Genomic DNA, 19,487 nt, shown 5'->3' on the forward strand with positions numbered 1-19,487 from the left:
GAGCTGTGGGTCAAGACTCATGGGGTGCCCCCTCTGACCCACAAATGCCAGTCTGTTTGGTCCTCGGAAGAGTCGAAGTGCTCAGCCACAATTCTGATTCTCCACCCAGTGGCACACTGCTCTCCCAAACCATCTTGCCCCTGAAAGGGTTTCCTTCTCTCTGTTCTCCAGTATGCTGCCACCAGCTGGTTATTTTAGTAACTACTAGTGGTGTGCATACAGAAAATTTTCATTGTGATTTCCTACTCTGAGCTGCTGAGTGAAATGTTTATTGTGACTGAGTTTTCCAGTGGGGTATTTCTGGGTTGGGGTAGAAATTTGTTAGTTTTTCCCCCCAGTTGAATTATTTTTGTTGTCGTTCTTTTCAAAGGGGAAAAGGTGGAGGGACTAACTGGATGATCTGTGATAGCTGTTTTTGTACTTAATAGCAGCAAACTTGCACAGAACACAGTTCGCTCTCCAATCTAAAGAACCTCTAAGGGCCAAGCTACACATGACGAATGACACTTGAACGGCAAGTGTATTTCTCCCTGTTCACTTGCCCTCCATTCAATCCACTTGCCGTTCAAGTGTCATTCGTCACGTGTAGCTTGGCCCTAAGTTTCAAAGAGATTGAACAAAGGCAGGGATTTTATAGACCCCAAAAGTAGGCCCCTCTCCGTGGAGCTGTATATTGTTCTCTGTACTCATTCCTAAAATGCCTGTCACGCTTCAGCCAGAAAGCAAGCAAAATATTAATTGTTGTAGCCATGGGCAATAACAACCTAACTCCATAGCACAATTCGTTTCAGTACAAGTTAGACAGCTTGTCATAACAAAATACAGGTAGCACAATTCATTTCAATAGAAGTCAGTCAATCCATCATAACAAAATACAAGTTAGTAGACTTTAAAATATCTGTAAAATGATGCAATAAAGCCCTGTAATAAAATATATTTATAATTTGGATAAAATTCTTGTAGAAACTAAAAGCCTTATAGGGAGAGCCAGGATTAGTCTCTTTTTTATGATAGATTTTTTGATAGAAAGATAAAAGTGGCTACCTTAAAAGTAACATCTGGGATGGCACCTGGCAGTAAAAACTTAATGCATTCCTCCTCTGAACCAGAGAAATCTGTGAGAAATGTATGAGCTAGTAGGAGAGCTCCAGCCAGCCATGTACACTTACAGAGGCGGGGTCTGGGGGAGCCCAGTGGCACCTGGCGTGGGCTTTCGGGGACCACAGATCTCTTTGTCAGATGCATCTGACGGGGAGAGCTGTGGTTATCGAAGGCTTATACTGCATTGGAATTGGATGGTCAAGCTGTTTTGCTGCTACAAACTAACACAGCAAACTCCTTTGAAGCCAACTGACCCCCACGCCAAAAGGAGATGTTTACATTTACTAGCAAAGGAATGTTTTGGTTGCACCCTCCCTCTCCCCCCTAACTGCATCTTCTCTCTCCTCCCCTCCTCCCCCCTCCTCTTCTATATTTGACCAGTTTCTGTACTATGCATCTGACGAAGAGAACTTGATTCTCGAAAGCTTATGCTACAATAAAATTGGTTAGTCTTAAAGGTGCTACTGGACTCTTTTTGATTTTGCTACCACAGACTAACACGGCTAACTCCTCTGCATTAAATAAAGTCCTGTCTGCATTAATTTCATTTCCCTACTCTTACACTGACTAACATTTTTTTTAACGTTTCCACTGCACTTCTGTGTTTTCCTTCCTTCTTTGGTACTTTTCTCACTTACGGTCTAAACCGCCATTTATGAGAATTCGCCCCGATCCCAGTGGCCTCGGCATTGCACCTGTTCGTTTCACACTTTTCTGTGTCAGCCTCAATTTTGCATCTGAGATGCGATTTGAAGCCTCGGTTCAGTTTCGTGTTTTCGGGGCTTCGAGGTGCACATCACTTTTTAAAAACTTTGCTTGTGCATTGTAATATTGTGACATTGCTCCCTCGTCTGCCCGACAGGATCTCGCCCCCACCCATGCCAATCATTCCTTCATTAAACTGAAAGAATCCCACCAAAATTGAAACAGCGAAGATTGGCTGTAAACCTTTGGCAGGAAAAATCCCAGTGCAATAAATAGGTACTGCACAGCTTCCCTAAAGTGCAGGTCATCTTTTATTTTTAAATTTGCCCAGGTGTTGTAATGTTGTGACATTGCTATCTTGTCTGCCTGACAGGATCCCACCTTCCCATGCCAATCATTCCTTCATTGGAAATAGGAAGCGTCCAGCAGTAAGCATATGTGTAGAAAGCACTCCCCATGGAAAAGAGCAAACATCGGGGAGTCTCCGCAAAAGCTTTTCCTCCCACTACAGTAACGATTCAGCGTTGCTTCCTCCCCACACATTTAAAAAAATAAGATTCAGTAATCGCTGCAAACAAACCTGCTGGAGTCCCACCATTTACTTCTGTCTTCTTAGCAAACATAATAATTTAAAATTACCTTCTAACATTGTAATGCAGCAACGTGGCTGTCATTTCAGGAAAAAAAACCCAAAAGGCAGAAAAAGTGGTCGAGGATCTGTGGAGGGTGGGTGTGGTTAGTTCCACATGGACCAATCACTGTGAACAAACCCGCTGGACTCCCACCATTTACTACTGTCTTCTTTAGGAAACGAGATAATTTAAAATTACTTTCTAACATTTCAATGCGACGACGTTGCTGTCCTTTAGAAAACCCCCAAAAAATTTATGGAAAAAGCAGTCGAGGACCTGTAGAAGGTGGGTGTGGTTAGTTCTGAATGGACCAATCAGCTCCCAGGGTAAAGTGGAGGGGGGAGAAGAGAAGCAGAATGGGAGTATAAGCATTCATACTGGCATTGTTCGTGTCAGCTACGACTTGCCTGCGGCTTCAAAATAAACTCATGGTATGTGTGCCGGGGGGGGGGGGGGAATCAAGGATACTGCATCTCATGACAACCTTTCAAATGTGAAAGACATGCAAACATGGGAAGCAGAAGGTTCTGAAACCATTTAAATTCCCAATGTGAAAAATACCTTTGTTGTGGTTTGTTGTTTGTTTCCTTTCAGAAAATGAGAAAGGCTTCCATTGAAACGCCTCCTGCCATTGTTTCACTTTCATTATTCCCCTCCTGGGAGTTGGAATTGTTGTTTGTTAATCAAATGCCATCAAAATTGCAGCACAGCGTTCCCTGCAAGACTGTCCAAGAACTACCAAGATTCAAGCGAATTGGACCAAGCCTTAGGATTCTACGGACCCCTGAACAAGCCAAGTTTCTCTCCAATGCATCAGGTGAGGAGAAGGGGGAAGGGAAATGGCAGGTGTCTTTGAGATTGGTTGGGTGCTCTTTTCTCTGCCCTTGCAACTATTTGATTGGAAGGGAGAAATTCAGTATAGATTCAAATTGCAGTACACTGCAGTACACTGCAGTACACTGCAAGCTCATGTTGCAGTGCTAGTAGTAAACGCTAGAACTTGCAAAAAAAAAAATTGGCAGTAGGGATTTCATGACTACAAAGCAGCTAGTACTAGTGTTTCCATACCAGAGAATCACAACAAAGAAACAAAAGCAGTTATTTCTGAGATTCTTAAAGCTGGTGATTTTCATTACACAGACCCCTAATAGAGACACAAATCTTTTGGTTACAGCTTTCTTCTTAATAACTGCCCTCTTTTGTTCAATTCAGGTCTTAGTAAAATGATGTAACATTTTGGAGAAAAGATACAGCCCAGGAGCCCAGCACTGGAGGCTAAGATGGAGAAGACCTCCACAGCCACCATGTATTTGCCCTTGGTGCTCAAGTAGGTGGGAACAAAGGAAAGCCAAACACTGCAAAAGACCAGCATGCTGAAGGTGATGAACTTGGCTTCATTGAAACTGTCAGGCAACTTCCTGGCCAGGAAAGCCACAGTGAAGCTGACGATGGCCAGGAAGCCCATGTAGCCCAAGACACAGTAAAACATGGTGGCTGACCCTTCATTACATTCCAGCACAATTTTCTCATTTATAGAATGCATGTCAAAATCTGGGAAAGGAGGAGAAGTTGCCAACCACAAGGTACAAAGAGAGACTTGAATAAGAGAGCAGACAATAACAATGGACTTGGCCATTCTATTCCCCACCCATGTCCTCATTCTGGAGCCTGGCTTGGTGGCCATGAATGCTAGAACCACAATGACAGTTTTAGCTAACACACAAGAGACAGCCACTGAGAAGATGATGCCAAAAGTTGTCTGTCGGAACAGACATGTCGTGTCCCCTGGCTGGCCGATGAATAGCAAAGCAGAGAGGAAGGAGAGCAGGAGGGAGAGGAGAAGGGTGTAGGTGAGGTCCCGGTTGTTGGCTTTGACGATGGGAGTATCCCGGTGCCTGATGAAGATCCCAAGCACCAAAGATGTGAGGAAAGCTAAGAAAAGAGCAGAAGTGGCCAAAGTGATCCCCAAAGGGTCTGCATAAGACAAGAAGCTGATATGTTTTGGAAGGCATAAATTCTTGTCCTTGTTCGGATACTGTCCTTCAGGGCATTGTAAACAGTCATTCATGTCTGAAAAAGAAAAGTGGAGATAGCTACACTAAAGTTCTTTACAGACCAAGTTGCAATCATCAGTGGTACGGGGCCCTCAATGAAGACTGATAGGTTAAAGGATGCATGAGAATTTTACACCTTGCTCATTCATTTGTATTTGCAAAGTGACATTCTCAGTAATGATCAAGGATCTTATAAAGAAGAGATGTTCACCCTCATCAATGAAGCTGTCATCTCTCACTGAATAGCACAAATCAGCAATTATTGCAACCTTTGCCTTTTCTAGATATGATTTTTTTTTCTAATACGAGGTAAATGCTTTTGCTAAAGAGTTCAAAAATGTGAACTAATATATTAGAAGAGATCCACTTTTCTGTGTCCATGGCCATCTCTGAGTTTTAAGTCACTGCTTGAATGTCAGGAAAATTAAGATCCATACGCCCTAATACTATATTATACACAAGATCCAGAGGAGTTAGCCATGTTAGTCTGTAGTAGCAAAATAGTAAAGAGTCCAGTAACTCCTTTAAGACTAACCAACTTTATTGTAGCATAAGCTTTCAAGGGCCACAGCTTTCTTAATCAGATTCATGGAGTGGTTCTTGAAAGCTTATGCTACAATAAAGTTGGTTAGTCTTAAAGGTGCTACTGGACTCTTTACTATTTTATTCACAAGGTATCCATAAACTCCATACATGACATCTCTTACCCTGTTTGCTTGATATCTTTCCTTCTGGACATCGAAGACAATCGTAGCAGCAAAAAGGCTTCCCTTCCTTCTTTCTCCTACTGTAACCGGAATGACAATTGTCATTGCACATGGAAAGGGGCCTTGCCTGCCCGAAAATTGAAGAAAGGAATTTGTTCATAGTCATAATAAATGTTTGGGGATTTATATTTTATTGGTAACATTTCAGTTAAAAATAGATTGGAGGCATAGTATGATGTCGTTGTTTCTAGAGCACTTCGTGGATTATTTAGTTTTTCTCATTTAAGGTGGGTCTTGGTGAATTGGGACTGCTGCCTCAAGTTTCCATCCAGTATCCAATGAAAAATGCTCAGATGTATTATAATACATTATGTTGTGCTTTGATGCAACCTGTCAGTTTTGCTTGATCAGTTTTTCTCATTGATTTTCATGCTGTTGAATGTTTATATATTCTTCGGTTTTAACTAAATATCTGAATGATTAAGTGATACCTTAATCCTTCTAAGACTGTTGAAATCAATGGGCTTAGAAGCATATAACTCTGTTTAGGATCAAACTGTTAGTATTCAAAAAGTAGTTAAGCATTATGTAGTAGTAGTAGCAGCAGAAGTAGAAGTAGGAAGTAGCAGTAGCAATAGTAATATATTAAAGCTCTTCCCAGTGAAAATATGAGTAGAAAATCATAGTTTGATTCTTCCTCAACTGGGCTTGGATCCTATGAAAGAGTTCCATGAAAACTAGGTGTTCCATCTTATGAAAGAGTTCTATAAACACTACATAGCCTCTGTTCCAGAGTGTTCTTTATATTACTGGTGCTTTGGTTCACACAAGATCCATGATTTTCATTGAGCCCTGGCACACAGGGAAGCCCTAGAAGCGGAAGTGTGCTGCAATGTAGAGGCTGTTTAGGGTGCTCAGAACACATCTTTTGGATCCCAGCCTCCATCAACAGAACACTGAGGGCCAAGCTACAAGTGACGAAGGACACTTGAACAGCAAGTGTATTTCTCCCTGTTCACTTGCCCTCCACTCAATCCAGTTGCTGTTCAAGTGTTATTTGTCACTTGTAGCTTGGCCCAGAGACAGAACCATTTCTGTGTGTGAACATAGGGATTCTATGTCAATTTTTAGGTGGGTGGGGATGACTACACATGCCCAAAGTGAAGACACATTCTACCTGGTTGAAGCTGGTGGGCCATACAATGGTATCCTCATGAATAAAGATTCTTTTATCACTGGGTACTTTGAGGTCTGTCTTTCCGACTTTGACTCTAAGAAAGGACTGGTTTGGGAACGTGACCCAGTTGACAATATCAAATTCAGCTTCTCTTTCCCCATCTTGGTCAAAAGACACCTTTTCTCCAGCACTGTTGTTAAATGAGGAACCTCTCAGAAAATGGTGAAGCTAAATAAGAAATCAAGCAACAGTATATAAGAATGAATAAAATATGACAATATTAAATAGGCTGATAAATGTTCAGAAATTATTATCTGAGTTCATGACCCTGTGAAAAGCTGTAGGCAGACTCATTATACTAGTAGTAGGGAGGATACTAACCCAAGCTTGAAGAATGGAAATTTCTAGCTGTCTTATTCCTGCAGTCAACTATTGTGCTCCCCAAAATACAATTCGGGAGGGGGGAGGTAACTGGAAAGCTGGGAATAGCATGAGGTGCCTGCAGGTGAGTGGGTGGGTATTTGTATTATGAGAAGCAGTGCTTTTTTTCAAAAAAAATGTTTAGGGGTACTCTCAGTTTGACTCAAGAAAATCACCATTTTATAGTTCAAATCAGAAAAAATAAATGCAGTCAATGGACAAAATTACCAAGAACATGCATTATCACATATTACACAGCTCACATTAACTTCCAGATTGGCATGAAATACTCGCTTCCATCTGAGACTCAGGAAACACTGTGAAAGGAAATGATGACAGAAGACTGTCGGTGATGAGAATTATGGGTATCAATATTGCCAACCAAGCCCCTCTATAGTGACACATGGCCACAACCAAAGAGTTTCGGTATAGACAAACTCTTTGCTCTCTTTGGGCAAAACGTACACAAATACACAAATTGGTTGCCGTCATCGGGGGTAGCAACAAGACTGACCAATCACCATGCTAGATTCCAACTACCAAAGCAACAAGTGGCTTAGAGAAGACTTGTTTGGACGTGTCTGCACCCTAATGATCACCGATTATGCCAGCAATCTCGGTGGCGTGTTCGATGCTCAAAGATGTTCCATTTTTTGTAAGATGAACAGCGCTCCTAGTGGGTTTAAATATAACTAAAAACATCTTTGTTGCCAACATACGCTACATAAAACTTAACAAATCACATAAATATCCATAATACATTTGGAGTTGGTTTAGCGGGAATGCCAACATTTTAAAATTTTTACTTTCTCTCGTTAGATTCACAAAATGGTTGTTGGGGTTTTTCCGGGCTGTATTGCCGTGGTCTTGGCATTGTAGTTCCTGACGTTTCGCCAGCAGCTGTGGCTGGCATCTTCAGAGGTGTAGCACCAAAAGACAGAGATCTCTCAGTGTCACAGTGTGGAAAAGATGTAGGTCATTTGTATCTACTCAGGAGGGGTGGGGTTGAGCTGAGTCATTCTGTAAGAGTTTCCCAGGGTGTGGAATGCTAATGGCGGGAGGCTTCACTGTAACCTGAGGAGGTTCTTTTGCATATGGATTGGTGCTTGATGTGCTAATCTTCTCTGCAGGGCTATTGTCGGGTGTGGAGTGTTTTGTTGGCCTGGTGTTTTTCAGAACTGGAGCCCATGCTCTGTTCATTCTTAAGGTTTCTTCTTTCCTGTTGAAGTTTTGCTTATGCTTGTGAATTTCAATGGCTTCCCTGTGCAGTCTGACAAAGTAGTTGGAAGTGTTGTCCAGTATTTTGGTGTCCTGGAATAAGATACTGTGCCCTGTTTGAGTTAGGCTATGTTCAGCCACTGCTGATTTTTCAGGCTGTCCAAGTCTGCAGTGTCTTTCATGTTCTTTTATTCTTGTCTGGATGCTACGCTTTGTGGTCCCGATGTAAACTAGTCCACAGCTGCAGGGTATACGGTATACTCCTGCAGAGGTGAGGGGGTCTCTGCTGTCTTTTGCTGATCGTAGCATCTGTTGTATTTTTCGGGTGGGTCTGAATACTGCTTGAAGGTTATGCTTTTCCATAAGCTTTCCCATCTGATCAGTAATTCCTTTGATATATGGCAAAAACACTTTTCCTGTAGGTTTTCCTGTACCTACAGGAAAAGTGTTTTTGCCATATATCAAAGGAATTACTGATCAGATGGGAAAGCTTATGGAAAAGCATAACCTTCAAGCAGTATTCAGACCCACCCGAAAAATACAACAGATGCTACGATCAGCAAAAGACAGCAGAGACCCCCTCACCTCTGCAGGAGTATACCGTATACCCTGCAGCTGTGGACAAGTTTACATCGGGACCACAAAGCGTAGCATCCAGACAAGAATAAAAGAACATGAAAGACACTGCAGACTTGGACAGCCTGAAAAATCAGCAGTGGCTGAACATAGCCTAACTCAAACAGGGCACAGTATCTTATTCCAGGACACCAAAATACTGGACAACACTTCCAACTACTTTGTCAGACTGCACAGGGAAGCCATTGAAATTCACAAGCATAAGCAAAACTTCAACAGGAAAGAAGAAACCTTAAGAATGAACAGAGCATGGGCTCCAGTTCTGAAAAACACCAGGCCAACAAAACACTCCATACCCGACAATAGCCCTGCAGAGAAGATTAGCACATCAAGCACCAATCCATATGCAAAAGAACCTCCTCAGGTTACAGTGAAGCCTCCCGCCATTAGCATTCCACACCCTGGGAAACTCTTACAGAATGACTCAGCTCAACCCCACCCCTCCTGAGTAGATACAAATGACCTACATCTTTTCCACACTGTGACACTGAGAGATCTCTGTCTTTTGGTGCTACACCTCTGAAGATGCCAGCCACAGCTGCTGGCGAAACGTCAGGAACTACAATGCCAAGACCACGGCAATACAGCCCGGAAAAACCCCAACAACCATCGTTCTCCGGCCGTGAAAGCCTTCGACAATACATAGATTCACAAAATGTTTAGGGGTATGCGTTGCCCCAGAAAAAAAGCACTGATGAGAAGACTAGAGGAAGAAAACTTTGATCCCAATATTCTATTATTAATAGTAACAAAATGAATGGCTAGAATTATTTTTAATATTATTTTTTAAAATAATACTATGCAGCTGAGCATAATCACCACTGTCTGATCAGAAAACATTGGCTCTCAGCATGCTGAAAGAGCATGGGGCAAATTCCATTTGGGCACTTGGAGAATGACCTCCTTCATTGCACAGTTCTACATAATGTGGGGAACAACTAGCCAAAGATAAATCTGTACTGAAGCCTTGGCACATTCTCTGCTCACCAGTTGTCCTACGATGGGTCTTCCCAACTTTCCATATTTCCCCTGTGTGGCAATTCTGTCTTAGGGTGGTTATTTTGAAGTTTTCCCTCTGTTAGCCAAACTGCCTTAAAGATGGGGAATTAATGGACAGTAGGCTGATATCAGGGATCTTGACCAATGTATACCAAGGTGAGAGTTCCTGGATTCCGCCCAATAAGAGAGGAGACAAATACCTCAATGAATCAAGGTTTTTACTTAATAACTTCTGAGCCTGCAGAGTACAAGAATCATACACACATTCAATGCAAGGCTAGGAAATAAAAGGGTGGAAAGCATGCAGTTGCATTAGCACAAATGTTATTGCAGGGCAATACTCACTTGTCTGTTGAGAAGCAGAGATCTTAGCATCAAGGAGAGAAAAGCCTAACGTGGTGCCTGCACTACGTTGTTTAGGATGGGGGGAATGGCGGGTTCTCCAGGGAGCGTTGGCCTCTCCCTTAAATAGCCAATTCTCTGTCCTGGGGTAGTACTATTGGATTGGGCTGTGCCTTGTTGATGGTTCTCAGGAAATTTACCAAAAGCAATAAATGTGTCAATTTAGCAGACACTTGATATCCATAAAGGATAATTTGGGATCTAATGTTTTCTGTTGTGACACCTCCATAGAGGGAAGGAGGGAGGGGAAGGAGAGGGGAGGAAGCAATTGAGTTTATTGAAGGCACTTTGTGTCACCTCTATGCAGAAGAAAAGATACAAATGGGGCATCATCTGCATTTTACTGAGCTCCGTTGTTTTGATAGTTGGAGGCGATCGTTTCAATGGGTGATTCCCAGAGTCAGAGGCGCATTGTTTCCTGGCCTTTGCTTTGGGTATCTACACATCAAAGGTGTAATGTGTAAACAGTTCGTGCCAGCTGCCCTGGCTGGCTATGGCGTCCACAGGAAAAGTTGTTGTCCTTTTGAAACTGCTCTTAGAATCATGGCTTCTCTCTCTCTCTCACTGCTAGTCTTGGTTCCTACAGGCACCTCAGTAGTGGCTGGCATCTTGGCAAGCAGGTCCATTCATCTGGGGGCAGTATGGCCACTCGAGAGTCTTTGCAGAAAGGGTGGCTTGTGGGCACTGAACAGGGGGTCTCCCTGCCAGTCCCATGATGTTCCCTTCTTCATGCATCATATTGGCCTCAGTACCTAGTCATGCATAGACTATATATATATATATATATATATATATATATATATATATATATATATATATATATATATATATATATATATATATATATTTAATCACATTTCTAGACTGCCCTCCCCGTCAGACGGGCTCAGCGCGGTTTAACAACAGTTTAAAACAGTAAAAAACATTATAAAAACATTAAAAAATTATATCAAAACAATTAAAATTGGCGGGTATAAAATATTAAAATACAGCATTTTCCTGCATGGGTGGTGGAAGGTCTTCAGTGGTATGGCCGGCAAGAGGACAGCCTAGCCCCCACCAAATGCCTGGTGGAACATCTTCTTGCAGGCCCGGAGGAAAGATAACAAATCCTGGAAAACAAATAAAGTCTATGTTCAGATTCTGAGAGGGAGCTTCAGGCAACACCTCTACTGCTGTATTGCCTTAAAGTGGAGGGTTTGGAGCCTACTTTACCGACCCTTCTAATCTTTAATATAGAAGCAATGCAACCTGTAATAAGCCATCATATATGCTTTCTTCAGAATCTATGTAAAGATTGATTCACTATCTCATTGCTCACATGTATCTGGCATGCCCACTATATATACATTCACTACATGACCTCTGTATGCATATTTTATGTTATCCCTAAGGACCCCGATGCTCATCTTGGATCGAGTGCTTCTTGTGTTAGGAGGTAAGCACCTGTTTCTATCTGGTCTTCCCTTCATGTCTTTCAGGTGTGCAATTTCTGTATGACCCAGCACCATTTCACCTGCATTTGAACTGCCAAATTGTATCATAGCTTCACTTAGACAACATGAAATATTTACCACATTATCTGGAAGATATGATGTGCTCTCAGTGGGGTTCTTCTCAGCTTTCTGTTCACTTTCCCATGAAATTCAGCAAAAACCAAACTCCAGCATTTCTGGATCTCTACCTCAATTCTATTTGTTCTGATATTGTATCCAAAGATGGGGCACATTCTCTTGCATTTCTGGGCTTAGGTTGTTACCTGCCATAGTTGTTGATCTCGAAGATCTAATCTTCTACCATCTACTATCCCTCTCTGTTGGTATCTGGAAAACAGCATGTTCTGCAGTGCATATGCCAGAGCATAGACCCCGTTATAGATGCTGTAGCTGTGGGCAGTTGTGATTGTTTCAAAAACAGATCCAGGAAGAGCTTCGAGCTTCTCCTCCCCAGTGCAAATATTATCATCGTTCTGGTCTACCACAGAGTTAGAGAATGCACAATTAAATGCTTGTTGCCAGAAGAGTCTGATGAATCCATCTTCCTTTTCTGAGGTCAGATTTTTCTCCCGAATAAATGTCTGGAATCCAGATAGCTGCACTGAGTGAATGGCAAAGGAGATGGCTCCGTGGATAACATTAATGTCCCAGTCTCTTTGAAAGGAAAGTGAGGTGAAGTCCATCTGAGCCATCATAATCCACACTTTTCCTTTTGCTTTAACTGATACATCCTCAACTTCTGCGAGGTGGAAGAATATTCTGAAAGTTATCATAGTCTGAATTTCACCGTGTAGAACCAAAATATTGGCACTGCTTCTCATGACAGTTTTGAATATTTCTATCTCTTTTGCCGCCATTTCAAAAATCCCACTGGAAAATGCTATGGCTGGGATTTTTTCTGTGAAGTCAAAGCAAATGCCGTTCTGAGAAAACATGGGAATAATTTCCTGTTCAAACCTCTCTCCAGTTTCATCATCCACAGATATCACCCCAATCCATGTCCACCTGAAATACAGCAGTAAGTGGACGATTCCCATATTTTGATGGGCCTCTTTTGGGAACAGCGGATGGAAGAAAACAGATTGGGCTTTGTCAGCCATCATTGGGGCAGAACCGTATGAAAGCTAGAGGGGAAAAAAACCAGAAGTGAAAAGAGATTTCTGAACTAAAACAATATGTAGACTTTATTTTATTCTATTGAGTGAATAAATCGGCTCACTATGGAAATCATTGTTTACATTAACATTCCATTCTTCAAACCACATTTCAAAGACAACTGGGGTGCACAGAGCTGTTCTTCTCCTTGACCACACCTTACCTGTGGCATCTTGTAAATGCACAGAATGGCTGCCACATGCAGACCAACATCAGAGTTTGGTCCCATGATGACTGCAACTGCATTGTGTCGGGCATCACACTTGTAGTTGGGAATGAATCTGCCCTGCATGCAGAGAAGTTCCATTGAGGCCAGAGAGGTCCAAGTTGCAGAGAAATGGCTGTTGTAGATGTCAAATCCGAGAGTGGTGTTGGGTAAGATCTGGGGGTTTGCATTGATCTCCTTCATGGCAAATTCTAAAGCCAAGATATGCTGGTAGTTCTGAGTCAGAAACCTGCAAGGAAACTTTCATGCTTCATCACAGTGCATCTATGTCAGAATTTAACAGTCTCAGTCCCTCTGTTCAATACAAATTGCCTATTCACATCACACTATAGTAGATTTTATTGTGGCACACTGGAAAATTGTGAAGGTACGCTGTCTCAGAATTAATGAAGAACCATGGTTTTATTAAAGTAACCACTTAGCATGACTATCATACGCAAGCCATTGCACAAGCTACAGACAATTAGATCAAACCAGCTTCTAAAAGTATGTTTTTTTTAAAAAAAAAATATCCCCACTTACTTTTAACTATGTTTTTGTGGGATGAATATTGATGCTTAATCCTGACTTCTGCTCCATCCCTACTCTTGCAAACTCGCTGGTTACGAAATGACTGGATAAAGGGATGGCAATGATGCGTGCATTTATCAAGGCAAACCAGGATTTAAATAAACCCTGGTTTAATGTTATGCCTGAATAGAGCTGTTGGCTTGCAGACTCTTGTACTTTCGAATTCTGCAATCAGCAGACTAAGGCCTGCAGTGCTTTGCTTGCTGCTTGTTGTACAAAACCATGCAAAACACTCCGTGCTAAAATTCAATATATTTATTTATTTATTTTATTTGACTTATATCCCGCCCTCCCCACGAATGGGCTCAGGGTGGCTCACATCATCATTAAAACACAATAAATTAATAGTCAACTTTAAAAACAGATTTAAAAACTTATATTAAAATACTCTGGCGCCATTATACATAGCCTACTTTGGATACTAATAAGAGACCTGCATATACTGCTTTATTGAATAATTTGCATTGTTTATGAGTTTATAAACGACCTTGTTTCTAATCATTGCAGAAAAAATTATTACTCACTGTCTTACCAAGTTGGTAGGATATATTCAACAGAAATTTGAAACATAGATAAATCATTCTACAATGATACTTGGAAAAATCTGTAGAGGAGATGCATTTGTAAGTAACAGTAAATGCTCAAGATATGGCTGACAAAACATTATCACAAACAAGAGATGAAACATTGGGGTGTGGAAGATGCTTTGTCACTTCTCCCATGTGAACCTATCTGGTGTCGATGAGGACAAATTTAAGCAGGAATGGAAAAGCCCCATAGCACAGAGTGGTAAGCTGTAGTACTGCAGCCCAAGCTCTGCTCATGTAATGACCTGAGTTTGATCCTGGCAGATGCCGGGTTCAGGTAGCCAGCTCAGGGTTGACTCAGCCTTCCATCCTTCCGAGGTCAGTAAAATGAGTACCCAGTTTCCTGGGGGTAAAGTGTAGATGACTGGAGAAGGCAATGGCAAACCACCCCGTAATAAAAGTCTGCCAAGGAAATGTCATGATGTGACATTCCCCCATGGGTCAGTAATGACTCAGTGCTTGCACATGGGACTACTTGTACCTTTACATACAACCATTAGCAAAAGGCAGATTCAACAATCTTCTCAAAGCATGAAAAGCTGGATTGCCTGCCTATACAAGACCTGCAATTACTGAGAAGAAAAGCATTAATAATAATAAATATAATATAGCTGGCAGGACTTCCATACTGAAAAGAGGGAGTGGGAGAGGGGGAGAGGGAGAGAGAGAGAAAGAGAGAGAAATGCAGCGCCAGTCACTCAATATCTTCCAGCATGTCAGTTACACCTGCAAGCACTACTTGTTTTCAAACTCTGTTTTCTTACAAAAGGTCATCCATCAGTTTTTCGGAGGGACGTTTTTCAAAAGTGATCGGATTCATAAATATGTAGATTTGGGATGTGATGCCAGCAATGACGAGGTCTCCTGATTTATAGTATTTATGAAGGATAGGAAGAGGATCCGCGATGGGACATGTAGCAGGAGGAGTTCTGCATACTGCCAGAGGCAGCAGCACCAAGATCAACACCACAAATGCCACCATCATGAGTGAACATTTTCACTTTGGACTCCAGATGAAATAGTCAAACTTTGCTGTGCTCATGTCCATGAATTTCTGGACTTCAATGCCGCACAAAGGCTAATTTGTACCTTGAATGCATAAAACAGTGGATATCAGAGTGATAGAGCCCTTTCTTTTTTTACTATTAATGCCAAATAATACCAGGGATAATAATAACACCCTTCATATCTGGATCACCTAGATGCAGCTGAGTGTCCCTAGAGACATGGAGAAGATGTAGAAATAATCATGGCCAATTTGATAATTGCAGGGGAGATAATCTCCTACCAAGAAAGAGAGAGGTTCTCTGTGAGGTTGCAAGGGGGGGAGGATGTTATGGCATCATTTCTTTCATACATTCATCTAATTCTTCATATGGATTTACTTTTTGAGTTATCAGTATAGGGAATATTTGTTAGCTGTTGTATCAAACTTGTACAGTCAGGAAAATGTGGAATGATGCATCATGAAATGTTCTTTGAGCCAGTACATTGCAATAAATAAAACTTACGTGTATTGAAGTTGATTCACATTCACCACATAGTAGCAGAAGAAAACACAGAAACATAATCTAAATAACAGTATTCTCAATTACAAATGGCCTGCTTATGTGGCTGGATGTGAATGGGAGTATGAGAGCTGCCTGTTGCAAGCTTGCACAGAAGAACTCTGTGTAAGCCTCTTGCTCCTTGCAAGACCAGCAGGAGAGAGAACAAAGGCATAGAAATAGAGGGAGGACTCAGACAGAAGCAGAGGAACATAAAAATATAGAGCTGGAAGGGAACCCAAGGGTAATCTATAGACATGGGCACGAACCAAAAAAAAATTATCGAACCAGCGCATCGTGGATCGGTGTGGACCACAATCCTGTATTCCTGAACAGCAACAAACATCTCCCGATCCCGAACCAAACTGGATCGTGGTTCGTGGAGGGCAAAGCGGGGCGCGCCCATGTTTCCAGCGATACAGGAACGGTGGGTGATGCCGGCAGCCGCTGGGCCTGGTGGGCACGGGAAGGAGGCGGGGGGTCTGCCCACTCACTGGCAGCACCCCCAATGTGCCCGCCCACCAGGCCAAAGTGGAGCACCTTGGTATTCCCAGCGAGGGCAGGAATATGGTTGAGGCTGGCGGCTGCCAAGCCTGGCAGGCACGGGGAGGCAGCAACGAGCCACGTCCCCTTTAGGGGGCGGGGGGTCTGGCCACTCGCCGGCGGCACCCCCCATGTGCCTGCCCGACAGGACAAAGAGGAGCATGCTGGTATTCCCAGTGTGGGTGGGAGAGGACATGTCATTTGGATGGGGGCCTGATCCCCCAGCAAGTGAGGGTCCTCACCCGAGGGTCCCACTGAGGAACAGGGAGGCAGCAGCCAACAGCACCCACCTTCCTGCCTTGCCAGAAAGGATGGGTGGGAGAGGAGATGTCATTTGGAGGGAAAGTGGGAAGATCCACCAACAGCCACGAGGCCTCCTCCAAAGCTCCCACTGAGCTACTCTGTGGTGGCAGCCAACAGTACCCACCTTCCTGCCTTGCCAGAAAGGATGGGAGGGAGAGGACCTGTCATGTGGGGGGGTAAGTGGGAAGATCCTCCTGCAACCACCAGGCCAAAGTGGAGCATGCTGGTATTCCCAGTGCAGGCCGGAAGGAGGGTGATGATGGCGGCCGCTGGGCCCGACGGTCACATGGAAGCAGCAACAAGCCACCTCCCCTTTAGGGGGCGGGGGGTCTGGCCGCTCACCGGTGGCACTTCCCATGTGCCCGTCCGACAGGACAAAGAGGAGCGCGTTGGTATTTCCAGCGTGGGTGGGAAAGGACATGTCATTCAGACAGGGGCCTGATCCCCCAGCAAGTGAGGGTCCTCAACTGAGGGTCCCACTGAGGAACAGTGCAGCAGCAGCCAACAGCACCCACCTTCCTGCCTTGCCGGAAAGGATGGGAGGGAGAGGAGATGTCATTTGGAGGGAAAGTGGGAAGATCCACCAACAGCCGCGAGGCCTCCTCCAAAGCTCCCACTGAGCTACTCTGTGGCGGCAGCCGACAGTACCCACCTTCCTGCCTTGCCAGAAAGGACGGAAGGGAGAGGAGATGTCATTTCAAGGGGTTGGAGTGCTTCAGAGAGGGACAGGTCGAAAGAGGGTCTGTGATGTCAGAAGATCCTACAGCCGCGAGGCCTCCTCCGTGGATCCCACTGAAGAACTCTGCAGCAGCAGCCAGCATCAACCACCTTGCCTTTGCGGAAAGGATGGAATAGGACAGGACCGGAGAGGTCGTTGGGAGGGGACTGAGCGTTCTGCAGAGGGCAAGGTGAAAAGAGGGACCGTGTACTTGTGTGGGAGAGGAGGGCCGAACCCGAGGCTTCCTGGCCGCATTGTGCAGCAGGACTGGGACAGAGGGATTCCACATCCACTCTGAAGGAGTGCGCAGACTGCTGCGGCAGAGGCTTGCCCACTCCCCCTGTGTCACAGTGGAGGCTGTCACCAGCATCACTCACCTTTCTGCCTTTGCGGAAAGGATGTGACTGATCGTGGTGGCATTACCTATTCACCCCTGCCCAGAGGGGACCGCTGCTGCTTTTGGCAGGGGCCACCGTGACGTGCAATTTTATGCACAACAGCAGTTGATCTGTCCCTCGTGGCCCAAAGCCGAAGCACTATACAGCACCCACCGTCCAGCCTTCATGAAAAGGGTGTGAAGGCGAGGGACCCATTCCCCTCTGCTCAGAGGGCGCAGCAGGTGCCCATGGAAAGGGGGGGGGGGTACCGTGCGGTGCCATGCTAACACCAGCAACAGAAGTAGAGCTGCTTCTCATGGCAGAAAGCAGCATCAGCTCGCAGCACCACACCTTCCTGACTTCGTGGAAAGGACATGACTGGTCATGGCAGCATTACCCATTCACTCCTGCCCAGAGGGGAAAGCTGCTGCTGTTGGCAGGGGCCACCGTGACGTACAATCTTATGTGCAACAGTAGTTGATCTGTCCCTTGTGGCCCAAAGCCGAAGCATCATACTGCACCCACCGTCTGACCTTCACAGGAAGGGTGTGAGGGCGAGGGACCCATTCCCCCCTGCTCAGGGGGGACACCATGGAAAGGGGGGGGGGTTCCGCACAGTGTCACTCTCACATCGGCAACAGTGGCTGAACTGTTCCTCTTGGCCAGAAGCAGCATCACCTGGCAGCATGGCACCTTCCTGCCCTCGCAGAAAGGACGGGGTGGAAAGAAAGGAGAGCTTGGGAGGAATCTGAGTAGATCCAGAGAGGTAGAGGTGTGAAGAGGGAAGGGGAACTTGACAGGGAGAGGAGGGCAAAGGGTCACCATCCATGGAAGCAGCCCCGAGAACTGAGGGAGGCTTGAGCCCGCTGTGGACGAGCTGGGCTGGCTACCACCCCAGGGTGGCTCAGACCCCGGGTAGGTCCAGGTCCAGGTCCAGGTCCAGGTCCAGGTCCAGGTCCAGGTCCAGGTCCAGGTCCAGGTCCAGGTCCAGGTCCAGGTCCAGGTCCAGGTCCAGGTCCAGGTCCAGGTCCAGGTCCAGGAGGGTGCCCCAGTAGGTTGAGGTTGATCTTGATGAAGGTCAACATGTCCACCAGGTCTGGGTGCAGACGTGAGCGGCGGGGATGGAGGAGGTCTCCCAGGTGGGAGAACACCCGCTCACTCTGCACGCTGGTGGGAGGGCAGGAAAGGATGTTGGTGGCGACGGACAGTTCTGGCCATCGGTCCAATTTCCTCGCCCAATACTGCAATGGGTTGGCATGGGGGGGGGCGGTGGGCTCCAAAAGGTACTCGTGCACCATGGCCCCCGCAGAGTCCTCCACTGGGTGGGATGCGCCTGCCGTGCTGCGGCCAACCACGCTGCCCACCAACGAGGCCCACAGATTGAAGGTGTCCGTTGGGGTGGCTCTTCCCTGCGTGGCTCTCTTCCCACCTCCTGCCCCTCACCCTCACCCTCCTCCTCCACCGCCTGCTGCTCGCTGCTGCCCGGTTCCTTCTCTCCTGCCCTCTGTCTCTGGAAATGGAGCACTGCTCTGCAGAGCTCCTTTTTCCAGTGCTGCATCTGACCCGCCTGGGTGGTGATGCTGCCCTTGCTGCGGGGGTCACAGAAGGAGGCAAGTTGGTAGGGCGCCTCATGGCGGAGAGGATGCAGGCATTCGGCAACACAGGCCTGGATCCTCTGGACAAATTCCCGGACCCTGGGGAGCAGCTCTTGCCCTTGCTGGAGCTCCTGGGCCAGAAACTGGTCAAGGCCATGGATCAGAGGGAGGACCTGACCCAGGCTGGCCTGGTAGGAGCACAAGAGCTCCGTGGCATCCTTGAATGGTTTCAGGTTCCGGTACATCTGTGCAAGGACTCACCAGTCCACGTCGCTGAGGCCCAACTCCTCTCCCCTCCTCAGCACATCTGAAGAGGACA

General features: G+C 45.3%; 1 protein-coding gene across 1 annotated transcript; it reads right to left on the reverse strand.

The window, feature by feature from the left end:
• Nucleotides 1-3,606: 3,606 nt before the first annotated feature.
• Nucleotides 3,607-15,067, reverse strand: LOC129339672 (vomeronasal type-2 receptor 26-like). The gene is made up of 7 exons (XM_054994254.1): nt 14,850-15,067; nt 12,866-13,043; nt 11,811-12,671; nt 6,377-6,604; nt 6,289-6,293; nt 5,200-5,321; nt 3,607-4,508 (listed from the first exon to the last, which is right to left on the reverse strand). Exons 1-7 carry the CDS (start codon nt 15,065-15,067, stop codon nt 3,607-3,609), a joined length of 2,514 nt encoding a protein of 837 aa, XP_054850229.1.
• Between the last annotated feature and the right edge of the window lie 4,420 nt (nt 15,068-19,487).

Source organism: Eublepharis macularius, chromosome 12 (genome assembly GCF_028583425.1).
Source record: "Eublepharis macularius isolate TG4126 chromosome 12, MPM_Emac_v1.0, whole genome shotgun sequence".
Classification (NCBI taxonomy): Eukaryota; Metazoa; Chordata; class Lepidosauria; order Squamata; family Eublepharidae; genus Eublepharis; species Eublepharis macularius.

Excerpts from the sequence above, each read along its gene's own strand:
- LOC129339672 (XM_054994254.1), bottom strand. The coding sequence starts at position 15,067 with ATGGTGGCATTTGTGGTGTTGATCTTGGTGCTGCTGCCTCTGGCAGTA. Across the intron at positions 12,672-12,865 it reads GCATTTACAAGATGCCACAG|CTTTCATACGGTTCTGCCCC; the intron begins GTAAGGTGTGGT and ends TTTCCCCTCTAG. Across the intron at positions 4,509-5,199 it reads AAAGATATCAAGCAAACAGG|ACATGAATGACTGTTTACAA; the intron begins GTAAGAGATGTC and ends TTTCTTTTTCAG.